Source organism: Haplochromis burtoni, unplaced genomic scaffold, assembly GCF_018398535.1.
Source record: "Haplochromis burtoni strain Fernald_Lab_line unplaced genomic scaffold, NCSU_Asbu1 Contig_540, whole genome shotgun sequence".
Classification (NCBI taxonomy): domain Eukaryota; kingdom Metazoa; phylum Chordata; class Actinopteri; order Cichliformes; family Cichlidae; genus Haplochromis; species Haplochromis burtoni.
In genome coordinates this window covers 99114-113358 of record NW_024582901.1, presented here as the reverse complement: position 1 = coordinate 113358, position 14245 = coordinate 99114, and the positions used below count along the sequence as shown (strand labels likewise).

At 37.9% G+C, this 14245-nt stretch overlaps 1 protein-coding gene across 13 annotated transcripts in view; it reads left to right on the top strand.

Moving 5' to 3' along the window:
- The window catches only part of ptprt (protein tyrosine phosphatase receptor type T), a 300616-nt gene that overhangs the window by 209448 nt on the left and 76923 nt on the right, over positions 1 to 14245 (top strand). For 8 of the 13 annotated variants that reach the window (XM_042214263.1, XM_042214262.1, XM_014329335.2 and 5 more), the window contains one exon: positions 6152 to 6181. The exons of 4 other annotated variants lie outside the window; for them this stretch is intronic. In XM_042214263.1, coding sequence (XP_042070197.1) covers positions 6152 to 6181 — 30 coding nt within the window. The remainder of the gene's footprint in view (positions 1 to 6151; positions 6182 to 14245) is intronic. One more of the 13 variants, XM_014329334.2, reaches the window with a different exon arrangement.

Here is a 14245-nt window from a genome sequence, read left to right as displayed (position 1 = left end):
ACTGAAAGTCTAACTTGGGGAATACGTTTTAGCAAAGTTTTAGTAGCAAACTGAAGTGTGAATGGAATTTTTTAATGGCTGCTTTGGCTGTTACTATTAGCTAGGTAGAAAAGTTAAGTTAATCTAAGATGCTTTTGGAAAACTTTCTAACATATTTTGTCACTTTGTCAGTACTTTAATTTATTTAATGTGAACATTTACACATTGTTGCACACCATCTGTCCGTTTTGGTACTTTATTGTCCTGTCAAAAGCGCACATCTAAAACTATTATAATTTCTGAGGACGTTCAATGCATCAAAGTATACTTATCATTTCCTCTGATATGAGATTTATCTGCCCAACACTCTACCAGTCATTTGCTTTGACAAACTGATAAACATTGTTAACTGTTTCATTATTTGCAAGATATCTGCAGTTAGTTTTCCATCAACAGAATTTCAGACAGAGAAAAAAAATCTTCCCACATTATGGTGCTTTCTACATTGATAGCAGGTTGGTGTAATTAATTATATGTAGGTATAATGCAGTAATGCAGGAATCAAGCCAGCCTGCCCTAAAATTAGCTAAAAAAGTTAAATAATTAATCAAACTTTAGGAGAGAAATTATGTTTTTGGCTTCAACAAAAACATAGGTGGGTGATTAGGATTTGTGGTATGTCTTGCCGAATGAAATGCGATGCTTCACAAATATCTCCACCTACACTGTTCTGGGCTCAAAGACAATCCATTCTGTTACTGTCATGGTAGTTATCTGTTTCTCAAATAAATCCCCTTCCTGCATCTTAAGGTTATATATGGATAACCCTATATACATATAACATAAAATTAAACTATTGATTAGACAACCTGGGTTATATTTAGTGCAGTGCTACAATGACTTTGCAATAAAGTACAGTTTTTTCTTTTTACCTTAGATTAAATATTTCATTTAGTATTCTGGGGGATTGTAAAGTATTTAGAGTCAAAAATTACTTACCAAAGATTTTTTGGCCAAAGACAAGTAGTAGCATATAAAGATTAAATTGCCAGTGGCTTGAACTTGGAATTCTATAACATAGTTCTTCATATATTTAAAGCCGACCCAAATCTGATAATTTTAGGAAGTTTATTGACATTGATGCAGTGCTAGATGTTAAAGGTTGTGACAGTCCTTGTGGATGGTGCACAGTCGCTCAGAGAAAGTAGGAACTTTGCCAAAACTGGTGGTTTATTTTCTTGAAACTTTTAGATTAATCATAATCCTGATTTAGCAGTTGTAATCATTGCGCAAAGAGCAGCAGTTCATTTTTTTATTAAAAAAATGCGGAAATTAATTAATCTTGTGATTAGTACTGTTGACCTGCAGCAAAGAGTTCTTTGATTTGAAATCTCCTTTCCGTTTGCTTGACCTTTATGCATAGCTGTACAGGTTTTTTTCCCCCATGTTTTCTGGTTTCCTCTGACATTCAAAACATACATATTAAGTTAAGCGGTATGTCCGAATTGGCCTTAGGTGTGGATGTGAGATAGATATAGTGCTAAATGAATGTGTGAGGAAAAGAGCTTTTGTATTAATTCCTTTAGAAAATTGTGAGGATGCCAAGATTAACAGTTTTTTGGTAAAAAAAAAAAACCACAATATAAATGATGACTCTCAACTTTGAGACAACAAAAGGACACATCTTCTTTCTAGATTGTATATGACACCCTGGGGTTCTCATCTATAACAAGAGGAATGAGGCGATTAGAAACTGGTGTCAGCCAAGGGAATGGACTCAGGCTGAATCCACTGCAAATGGCAGGCTCTTGTGAAGCCAAGTGGTGTGTGTGTGTGTGTGTGTGTGTGTGTTTGTGTCTGTACCCGTGTATGCAAGTGCGTACACACATGCAATACATTGGTGGACTGAAACTCTGTCTCTAAACTAGAAGATGTACAAAAACACACAGAGAAACATTAAGAAGCACACAAATTTGAAAGTACCGAATTCTTTCATGCTAAACTTGGACGTATCAGTAGATAAATTGGAGGTGTTAACACAGACACACTTACACACACATGCACTCACAACAGAGCTGGACTTGACCCCTATTCTGCAGATGTGACACATGGTTGAATAATGGACTCTGCAGCTTGCTGAGATAAATGCTTGATGGTCCACTTACAGCACATTTAAAATTGGTGATGACAAACCATTTACACACTCACACAAATGTACAAACTCATACTGTGTGATCACCACGGATATTCTGGGTGGCTAATTTACTAGTTGTTTAAATAAGAGAAAAAGAATCAGAGTAGTCGACTGGCCTAAAAGCTGAAAACACATAATCTAATAGACAAGGTTAAACATAGGCCATGCAAATACTGTGTGTGTATTCTACTGCCATATGAAACAGTTAATTGCATTTCTCGATAATCAAATCGTAGTTGGCATAGCATTGCACAGAAAGAATTTCGGTTTAGTTTTCGAGTGTGGGTGATATGAGCAGTGTTTCTATGTTTGTGTGGTCTCATACTGTTTTATGCAACCAAAGCCATAATGATCAAATCTATAGATAAAAACTACAGAACTTGTGTGTGGAGATGCAGTCTTTAAAAGGCTTCCTTTTCCACCCCTCATTTGTCAAATAACTTATTTATTTTGACATTTATGCATGCATATGTAAGTACTTTTCTCTTGTCATTTTTTTCACTATGTCTCAGTGTTGTTGTGTGTCCATATGCGTATTCCATCGTAGCGTCCTCCTTCCGTACATGTCAAGTAAGCGGTGTTCTGTCAAACCTCAAATTAACTTGGCTGTAGACGTGAGCACTCTGAAGAGATTTCACTTTCATTGATACCCTGTGTTTCTTAACTTTCTGTCCTTCAAACACGGAATTTACTCTCATAGTCGCATATTAAAAGGTTTAACTAACATGCTTTTACTGCTACACACGGAGACCTTAGGTGTAACTTGTTAACAAAAAGTTCAGATTTTTCCCCATTTCTCATCCAAGCTGGTCTCTTCTCATTCTCTCTCTGCCCCATTTAATCAGTCTCAAACACGGTACCCTGAATAACTTGGTTGAGTGTTTTTTCTACACTATATTAATATTTATGACCATTTTTAACGACTATGACTTTTACAGCTGGGCTCCCAGTGCTCTGCATTTTATTAATATCATAAGGACAATGTCAGCAGAGCTCTTAAAGAGGGTTATGGGTGTGACTATGTGCACATAGTCACTTGTTCAGCTATCTTAATGAGGACCAGTATTTGTTTATGGCCATTTCAGTGAGGACATTTGGAAAAGTGAGGACCTTTTTCCACATTTTTGCAAAGCTCTGCTTAAGGACAGTTCTTTGTTTGGGGAATGGCATTAGAATTAGGTGTAGATATTGATTTGTGGTTTGATGTAATACCAGTTTCATCAACATTTGTCTCAGTTGCACTAATGTTTCCACAACAACGCTATGAAGCGCTGGTTTAAAACAAACTACATTTCTTTTCAAAGGCTCTGGCAGATTTATTCTGTCTTCATGTAAACATATGTGTAAGCATTGAGTAAAACATTATTTTGCCTCACCTCGTTGCCTTACAATAGTGTTGCTGTGTGCACCCAGAACTCAAAAATAACTCTTCTGTTACAAATGATTTTTCATTCCATCTCTGCTGCCTTCGCTATATCTACTATACTTTTTTACTGCCCTTAAATATAGCAAAGTAGCCCTTCCAGGCTGGTAACTGTTATTATATCTGGCTAGCTAACCCATTTTATCCAACCATGCCATTTTATAAATGTGTTATTAGTGTTAGGAATATGTTTTTTTTCGGGGGGAGGGGTAGGAAGTACTATAGAGTCTCTATGCTTCTCTTGTTAGTCTTTTTTTTTGTCTTATTTATTTATTTAGTTTATCATTCACATTATTATCAGAAGATGGAAAAACAGAAGCAGAAGGAGAAGAATAGAACAATAAAACAGACAGAATGAGAACAAAAAAAGGGGGCTGGATGAAAAAAGTAAAGGAGTATAAAGTATAGAAGTCATTTATTAAAAACATCAAGCCTGTAAAAAGTTAATACAGTTAATAACATTTCACTTTTCACATGTATATCAGCCCTACTAACGGCCAGTAACTTCTCTGTCACATGAAAAGCTATAGTAAGTATTTTGTCAGCATTTACAAAATTCATATTATGTAAGTAATTAAGATGGCATATCAGATAGATTGACTGATTGAAGCAGTCTGCAGTAGTTGTGTAAGGTGTGCTCCTCTGTGAAGTGGAATGGAAGTATTGATCCTTCTGAACTGTGCTTGACTTTCCCGTGCTATAACAACTCAGTCTGATGAAGTATGAGTGTGTATGTTTGTGTGTGTTGTGTGTCCAGACATATTATGAAATCCCAATCTCTGGCCACTTATAGATGAAGGATGTATGCTGGGGGGCAAAGTTACCAACAAACCATTGAGGAAGTAGCAGAACAAGCACACACACGTACACACACACACACACACGCACACACACACACTGATACACATGTCATATTAGTCAAGTACAGTGCAGTGGAATAAACCTGTGGCTTTATTATCAAAAACAGGATAAAGGAGAAGAAAAAATGTAAAAGGTTAAAGATTTTCTTGGTTGGCTTAGCTTTAACATTTTGGTCCTTATAATATTAATTTGATTTTTATTATTACTTTCACTAGTCTTGCAATTCATTAAATTTCAGACATAATTAGTACGTTTTCTGTGATTAACGATTTTAAACACAATCCAGAGTAAAATTATGGCCTTGTACAGATATTATTGCTACAAACCACACTCATTCAACCTTTACCTCCTTGCTTCTGTGTGTTACTCTTCCAGCTTCCATCCTCTTCCTTTGGGTTTGTTTTGTCACTTCTCATTCGATCTATCTCATTTACTTACCTGCCAAATGGTGATGGAGGCATCAGTGGTGTATTTATATTTACTTTTCTTTTCACCTGTAAACCAAAATTAAGTATTCATGCCGTATTGAAAAACCTACAGGTTAAAAAATATATTTCAGGGCAAGCCATTCAGTTATATATAACATAATGACAGCATAGACCATGAAATACCCCTGAGTCCCTGTTAAATTAATGGAGACCAGAGCCCATTGCTAGCACATTAGCATATGCTACATTGAATAATAGTTGTAGGTCATTAATGCTTTAACATTTAAAAATACATCTAATTAAGTACTGGACATGCATCTGTTTTTGTTTACTGTAGAATGTGTACTACAACACAAAATGAATGTACTTCTTTCTGAAGTACCATGCTTCTTCTTTCAACTACCCACAAATCATACACCTTGGTCAGATTCTAATATTGCTCAGTAGTTCCTTAACTGGAGTTGTCGAAAGTCCAACTATTTCAAATCCTGTTAATAGAATGATTTGTATATTGAAACTGTTTTGTTTTATTTCTTTCATCTAATTTTTAAATTTTATAAAAAAAAAGTCATTCAGTTAATAATTTGATAGTGTGGGTGAAAGTTAAAGTTTTAACATCAGGGTACAAGACTGAATGATGGATTAATAAATGTGTTTTTATCTTCTAAAGTTAATGACCTGGTAAAGCTCTTATGAAAAAAGTATAATTTTTTGGGTGAGTGAAGTAATCATTTCACAAGTCATAGATCTTCTTATCCAATTTATTTGATTGACTGCTGGCCGGTTCACAGCTGACTTACAATGAAGCTTTTTTTTAACCAAATATATCTTTGGACATCACTCTAGAATATTCCTTGGATGTTCTGTTATGCCTCAGCATGAACTTTTTCTTGAGATTTTGCGAAGGCAAAATATATTAATCCAACATGCAGTAGAGAAAAATTAATTAAATTCATCAGCAACTAGATGTACTAATACATACTTCATAGCAAAAAATAACCCATTCAGCATCTGTAAAAACAAAGTTAAATGACAACAAATGTTTTAAGATGAGGACACATAGAAAAGCAAATTTAGGATTCAGACAGGCAGGTTGTACAGGTAGGTTGGGGAAAACAGTTGAAAGAAAAACAGGTAGTTTATCAATTTAAAATAAATACAGTCAGAATTACATTTTCATTTAACTCATGAACTAATCCAATGTGTTTGTCCTTCTTCTGGGTTTTGCTCTGTTGTCATCATCGGCCTCACCTCACCATGCTTCAGAAGACATGCTTATTCCTACTCTTATTACCTGTAAGTAGAGATTTTCACATCAGAAAAATTCCTTTCTCAGTCCAATACTCTTTTTTTTTTTTTATCGCTACCTTTTGAGTTGTTACATTTTTGTCCTTTTCATGTATACTGTTAAAGTATTTAATTATCAAAACAATTAAATCCTCTATGCCATCACAGCTTTCAGAAAAATGGTTATAGTAGAATCAATCTTTCTTATTTATTTATTTTTAAGAGCCAGCTTGTCATTTGCACTGCATGATAAAATGTCTACTTTATTACCTGCCAAAGACAAATTCTTATTTGATGGTTGGTACACAAACACTGCAGCGTGCAGTCACAATAATGTTATTTGGCTTGAACATAAGTCTAGAGCAAGATAAAAGCAGGCACTTGGTAGCTTGCCAATAAAATTGCTCAACACAGGAGAGATACAACATTGTTTGCAGTGTTACGCTGCCATATTAGAAATACTGACCCTCTTTAGCTGCTAGGAAAAACAAATGTTTGGTAAAATGTATTCATTCATTTAATCTTTACTACATGTGACATAAACTGCATGTGACATATTAGAAAAGGATTGGGGAAAGTGTGTAATATCAATATTAAGTTCACTTAAAGGAGATATATACATATTAACCTCAATTTACTGTGTATGTACATTTTGCAAAGTAACTGCCCTCAAATAGCTTTGCTATTAAATATTAGTCTTAAGTCTAATACTTCTGACCATTCTGCTTTACATTCACAAGTTATATTCACCTGCTATACTGACTAACCAAATGTAATAGTGTAATTAATGTAATAGTAACACTATACAAAATATGTACTCCTTATACAGGGAGTGCAGAATTATTAGGCAAATGAGTATTTTGTCCACATCATCCTCTTCATACATGTTGTCTTACTCCAAGCTGTATAGGCTCGAAAGCCTACTACCAATTAAGCATATTAGGTGATGTGCATCTCTGTAATGAGAAGGGGTGTGGTCTAATGACATCAACACCCTATATCAGGTGTGCATAATTATTAGGCAACGTCCTTTCCTTTGGCAAAATGGGTCAAAAGAAGGACTTGACAGGCTCAGAAAAGTCAAAAATAGTGAGATATCTTGCAGAGGGATGCAGCAGTCTCAAAATTGCAAAGCTTCTGAAGCGTGATCATCGAACAATCAAGCGTTTCATTCAAAATAGTCAACAGGGTCGCAAGAAGCGTGTGGAAAAACCAAGGCGCAAAATAACTGCCCATGAACTGAGAAAAGTCAAGCGTGCAGCTGCCAAGATGCCACTTGCCACCAGTTTGGCCATATTTCAGAGCTGCAACATCACTGGAGTGCCCAAAAGCACAAGGTGTGCAATACTCAGAGACATGGCCAAGGTAAGAAAGGCTGAAAGACGACCACCACTGAACAAGACACACAAGCTGAAACATCAAGACTGGGCCAAGAAATATCTCAAGACTGGTTTTTCTAAGGTTTTATGGACTGATGAAATGAGAGTGAGTCTTGATGGGCCAGATGGATGGGCCCGTGGCTGGATTGGTAAAGGGCAGAGAGCTCCAGTCCGACTCAGACGCCAGCAAGGTGGAGGTGGAGTACTGGTTTGGGCTGGTATCATCAAAGATGAGCTTGTGGGGCCTTTTCGGGTTGAGGATGGAGTCAAGCTCAACTCCCAGTCCTACTGCCAGTTTCTGGAAGACACCTTCTTCAAGCAGTGGTACAGGAAGAAGTCTGCATCCTTCAAGAAAAACATGATTTTCATGCAGGACAATGCTCCATCACACGCGTCCAAGTACTCCACAGCGTGGCTGGCAAGAAAGGGTATAAAAGAAGAAAAACTAATGACATGGCCTCCTTGTTCACCTGATCTGAACCCCATTGAGAACCTGTGGTCCATCATCAAATGTGAGATTTACAAGGAGGGAAAACAGTACACCTCTCTGAACAGTGTCTGGGAGGCTGTGGTTGCTGCTGCACGCAATGTTGATGGTGAACAGATCAAAACACTGACAGAATCCATGGATGGCAGGCTTTTGAGTGTCCTTGCAAAGAAAGGTGGCTATATTGGTCGCTGATTTGTTTTTGTTTTGTTTTTGAATGTCAGAAATGTATATTTGTGAATGTGGAGATGTTATATTGGTTTCACTGGTAAAAATAAATAATTGAAATGGGTATATATTTGTTTTTTGTTAAGTTGCCTAATAATTATGCACAGTAATAGTCACCTGCACACACAGATATCCCCCTAAAATAGCTAAAACTAAAAACAAACTAAAAACTACTTCCAAAAACATTCAGCTTTGATATTAATGAGTTTTTTGGGTTCATTGAGAACATGGTTGTTGTTCAATAATAAAATTATTCCTCAAAAATACAACTTGCCTAATAATTCTGCACTCCCTGTATAATCAACAATGAGAAGAAGTCTTTTTGATATTTTTGGGTGGCTGAACTAACTACAGTGTGAGTTTGGCAGTGAGGTAAATTTCAGCCAAACTTCATCTGCATTGTTTTCACGGTCCGTCTCTTAAAGTGTTTTCATCCTAAAAGGTCAATGTAATTCACTATTATCTTCTCTACCAAGTGGCTATTTCCTTATTAACTAGTTCTAATGAGGCACTATTATAGCTGTCTGTTCATACACGCAGAAACACGTACAGGCGTGCGCACACACACACCAGTATACCTGCACAGTCACATGCACGGTGTTGCCCCGAGCTCCTGCACAAATCCTTGCTGAGAATTTTTAAAACTCTTCACTTCTGCAGCTGTCTTCAAAGCATTTGAAAATTTCCTCCAGATCTCCAGCAGGCTCCTTACTGAGTAGAAAAGTCATCATATACCAACACTTCTTTTTAAAACAGCCCCCCTGAGGCTTGTTGACCCACTGGAAATTGCTTTTTTATAATATGAAACTGGAACAATTAGAAAGACAGCAGCCATCACTGTGGTTTCCCTGCTTTTGCACACTCGTGACAGTGTTTAATTTGTCTCGGCATAGAAAAAATGAGCATGGCCTGCCATGCTGAATCTCATATAAATATGTCAGTGGAGACACAAGCAGACATCTTAAGAATAATCCTTGTAACAATAGTCAAAATCATACACCAACACACCACAATAACAGCCTTGGACAAATGTACAGCTCACACACAGACTGACAGAGTAAGCTTGAACTCAAGGAATGTCCTTAGATGACAGTTTGGATTATTACACATAGACACAAATGCATGAAGATCTTGATTTATATGAAATATTTGAATTTGATAAAAGTCTCTCTCAAACCAACCTAATATAGTTCTTGTCATTTTTCTTTTGACTATAACTATCAGTATCTCTAAAGACCAAAACTCCATAATTTAAATACAATTACAAGCAGAAAAGATATGATGGAAACTAGGGGTGGGCGGTATAAACGGTATATGGTAGAAACGATATGAATTTGGCCAACGGTAGACATTTTGACTATACCGCTCTACTGCGATAGCTCGTGTTGATGGTGTCATCAAGCTGCGCCTGTTTTGGTCAAAAGCATCGCAGCAGCTGCAAGCAATATCATCTGCAAATTATGCCAGACGACAGTAATAGCAAAGAGACAAAGCATGTTTTGGAATATGAGGAAAGCCAGAAACTGTGCTTCATCCACTTCCGTAACATTGATTCGTTAATGTTGAATTCTGTCGCAGCTGCTCTGTTCCCATGTTGTTGGTATACTAATGACTAACCTCGTATTGTGGATGGATTATCTCACTTGTTCTCCTGACTGAAGTTTGGTCCGTTTACAGCATCCTGCCATGCGGTTGCATTTGTCCCTAACCATCAGGAACCCTCCCGTAAAGTTTGATCGAGTGGAAAAAAGTTAGCGTTCATCCTCCAGCTTCACTGTTTATGTTATGCTAACATCACGTAGCACATCATTATATATCAACTAGCCCAACTTCAGTAACCCTAAAAAAGTCACTGCTGTTTAGTTTTCTGTCTTCTTTTATGTTGGAAGTGACAGCAGAGCTGTATGTTTAAATTTTTTCAGAAATCTCTCTCATGTTTAGGTGGAAACTAGCGAGCTAACTTCCTGCTAACTTCCAACTCCATTAGATTCAATAAATTCTGTTTTCATGGATGCCTGGATGTTAAACTTAACTGGTAAAGTAGCAACTAGGGATGCACCGATACCACTTTTTTGGAAATGAGTACGAGTACTTGCATTTCAGTACTCGCCGATACCGATACCGAGTACTTAATAAAAAGATGATTTAAATTTGCAGGTAACAGCTTTAGTCCTATAATTTAACAAAAAACAAACAAACAAGGGACTAGTTTGGAATCAAGAACATTTATTTAAAATGAAAAGCATGTTGTATGCAACACATTACAGAATAAATAATTATAAAAAAACAAAATTTAATTTTAAATTTGTTCGTCTGTTTCTCTGTTTAGAAGTCTCACTAGCACAGTCACAGCTGAGATGACATCAGAGGCTAGTGCGTTGTAGCTGCTCACTTTTTTAGTTAGTTCCTCAAAGGGGGTGAGGATGGCAACAGTCGTCTCCATAAATGGTAAATGGTAAATGGCCTGTATTTATATAGCGCTTCACTAGTCCCTAAGGACCCCAAAGCACTTTACACATCCAGTCATCCACCCATTCACACACACATTCACACACTGGAGCCCATTGGTGAGCGGTGAGATAGTCAGGGAGTTCGTGCACTCGCTTTTGCTCAATGAGGGACTGGAGCATGTAATACGTGCTGTTCCAGCGCGTCTGTACGTCCTGCTGCAGTCTTTTTATTGGCTGGTTGAGCTGTCCCTGAATGTCCTCGAGGCGGGAGTAGGCTAAGGCGGAATGTTTAAAATGCCCAACTATTTTCCGTCCCACTGCTATAGCATCAGCTATGCTCCTCTGTGCTAATAAGCGTGGGTAAACTCTTTGTACTTGTTGTTGTGTTGGGATTTTAGGTGCTTGATTAAATTGCTTGTGTTAAATGCGCTACCTTTAGAGCCTCCTCTGGACAATTTCGCTGAGCACAATTTGCAGTCCGCCTTTGTTTTCGCGTCTTCGTTCACTTTGAAATAGTTCCACACAGCTGATATGTCTCGCCTCGCTTTCTCCCCGCTCTGAGCTGCAGCCGGGCCGGGGGCGGGCACTCGGCGCCTATGATTAACCCCTTACATGCCGCTCAAACATAGACAGGTCTCAGACCGTGGTATCGGTCCTCGGTATCGGGGGACTTTTAACGAGTACGAGTACTTTAGAAAATGTGGTATCGAGGCCGATACCCGATACCGGTATCGGTATCGGTGCATCCCTAGTCAGCAACGCTGATGAATTTATTAAAGATGAAAGAATTTAGACAGTTTTTAACTCTCAGTGATGCTGCAGTGTTTGTTTGACTTTGGGACCTGAAGCAGACAGAGTTTTGGACCTAGATTACTTCACGAGGCTCCTGACTACGATAGCCGTAATGCTCCGACAAGCCATCAAGTGGTGCAGCTTCGTAGCTTACCAAAGTTGTACTAAACCATTTTTTGACAGATTTTTGAGCCCCATCAGGGTTCGAGGTCAGTAAGCACAACCAGAATTCATACATAGGGCGCACCGGATTATAAGGTGCACTGTCGATTTTTGAGAAAATTAAAGCCTTATAGTGTGTAAAATACAGTATACAGAAGAAAAGAATATAACGTGATATATATCGTTACGACACATGCTTCAAATTATACCGCGATATGGATTTGAGGCCATATACCCCAGCCCTAATGGAAACATACAAATAAACATAACATATGACAACTAAATATGTAGAAAATGTGAAATTAATAATTAAGAAGCTGAAAATACACATACATTTTTTCCCACTTTTAAAAATTGGTTGTAATGCACAGCCAGTCTCACCCATATATACATAGATGCACAGTTATAGCCGAAGGAGGTTTACTGTTAGATGAGAAGGGGATTTAAATTTGCACAAGGCTCCTGCAATCCTGTAGTGTGTGTTTGTGTGTTTTGGTTCACTCTGTCTTTTCAACCTCTATCTCTCTCTTCACCTCTCTTTATATCCCTCAATCTCTCCCTCCCTTGTTGGGTCTGTCTCTAAATCCTGTGATACGCAGATGAAAGTTTGTTTGGGCTTCGCCTGCAGCCTCCTCTGGAGCTACTGCTGTCATCCTGAAGTGACTGACTGCCTGTCTGACTTCAGCACTGGCTGGGGATGGCTCGAGGATATTTGAGCTATCTAGTTGCCAACCAAATGGCTGACGCCATCTAGCCATAATACAGAAGTTCTCACTCAACAAAAGAAACAAATGGCCTCTCCCATGTTTGACTGGACGCCTTGAGGTTGCCGTGATCACTTGCCAAGCTTCAACTAAAATGAATGCAATTCTCTTCGCATGAGTTTGTATCAACAAGCCATACTTGCTGCCATGAAATAAATTCAGTTCAGAGTTTGCTTTCTGAAAATTGAAGAATCAATCATTTCCACAAAAACTTGAATAAGAATGGACAAGGTGATTTTAAAATTTTTTGGCCATTATCTTTCTATGTGTCAGCAATCTCCTCCATGGAGTCAAAACAGTAACTCTGCTACTGAAATATAGACATGGATGTCTAAAAGGTGAAGGAAGGAAGGAAACAGCTGTACTGCATTACCATTTTGATGTCAAATTAATGGTCCTACTTATCTTGAAAACAATATACTGGTAAATGGACTGATTCTTAGATCTTAGAGCATTACTACTGTCCTGGAGCACTCAGAGTGCTTTATACAAATTGCCACATTCACCCATTTACACAAGCATTTTACACGCATTCATACTCCGATGGATGCATCGAAGAGCAACTTGGGGCTAGTATCTTGCCCAAGGATATTTGGCATGCACAGTGGGGGAGCCAGGGATCAAACCACACACCTTCCTATCAGTACATGACCTGCTCTACCTCCTGAGCTTCAGATAAACTTTAACTCCCTGGATAGCAACTTTTGTATTTTATTATATTAGTTGGTAATGAATTTTACATATACAGCATTTTGGAAATGGACCCATCAAGTGCTCAGGTTAATACATCAAATAAGAAAGAATTAAATTTTTTCCTGACCATATCTACTGATGCATTGATTCACCTCATTTCATCTCATCTCATGTCTCTCTATTATAATGTATCTTTTCTCACACTCATACACAAAAAAAGACATTTCTGCCAAAAATCTCTCATTATCAACCTACCAAATGTCGCTCTGGCCACAAAGAAGTCCATGATTTTTGCCGTGGTTGCACCCGGCAGGGTAACCTTAGTACTTAATGAACTGCCGCCGTGACATTCATTAAAGAAGGATTAAGTCGCGCTCAGTGCCACTTAGAATATGCAAGGAATTTGTCATTTAAATGAGTCCATTATTGGTATGAATGTGTGCTAGGTCGAGGTTTGGTGAAAGAGCGGGGAGGAGAGTGGGGAAGCCTTTCACACACTACAAGTTGCAGGTTTTTGTCTTTTGCTTTTACTTCTCCTTCCACTCTACGCCTGCTTTTGCTGCATTGTTTCTACTTCTGTCACTTTCTTCATCTGCCACCTCTATTTCCTAATGAAAGGAAAAATTATTTTCCTTCCATTTTTCTCCTCAACTTCCCGTTTCTTATTTTTTTCTCCTTCTCCTCAGTTTTTTTATTTGACTTTCCTTTCTTTGCTCTCCTCTTCCTCTTCCTCTTCATCTCTGCCCACTTTTCTGTCAAAGTGCAGTCAGATAGTCAGGAATAGGCCACTCTAAGCTCCAATCACACAGGAGGTTTTGAGGTTCTGTCGCCTATAAATTGGTGTGGAGCATAGCAAGGTTGAACCTGGGGTTGATGGAAGGAAATGATTATGGGAGAAACTTTGTAAGGTCATTCCTTCTTGTCTCTTGTAGTTTTCCTGAAAATGTTCTTTCTAACATCGTTCATCTCACTCTCTCTTTGTTTTTATGTTGTTGTTTTTTATTTATTGCCTCTTTATTGATGAGCTGTTTCATTTGTCTTCCTCCTTTCTCATGTTCACTTTTCACATCTGCTCTGTCTCTATCTTATCATCTGTCTTTGATTTTTACTTATCTGTC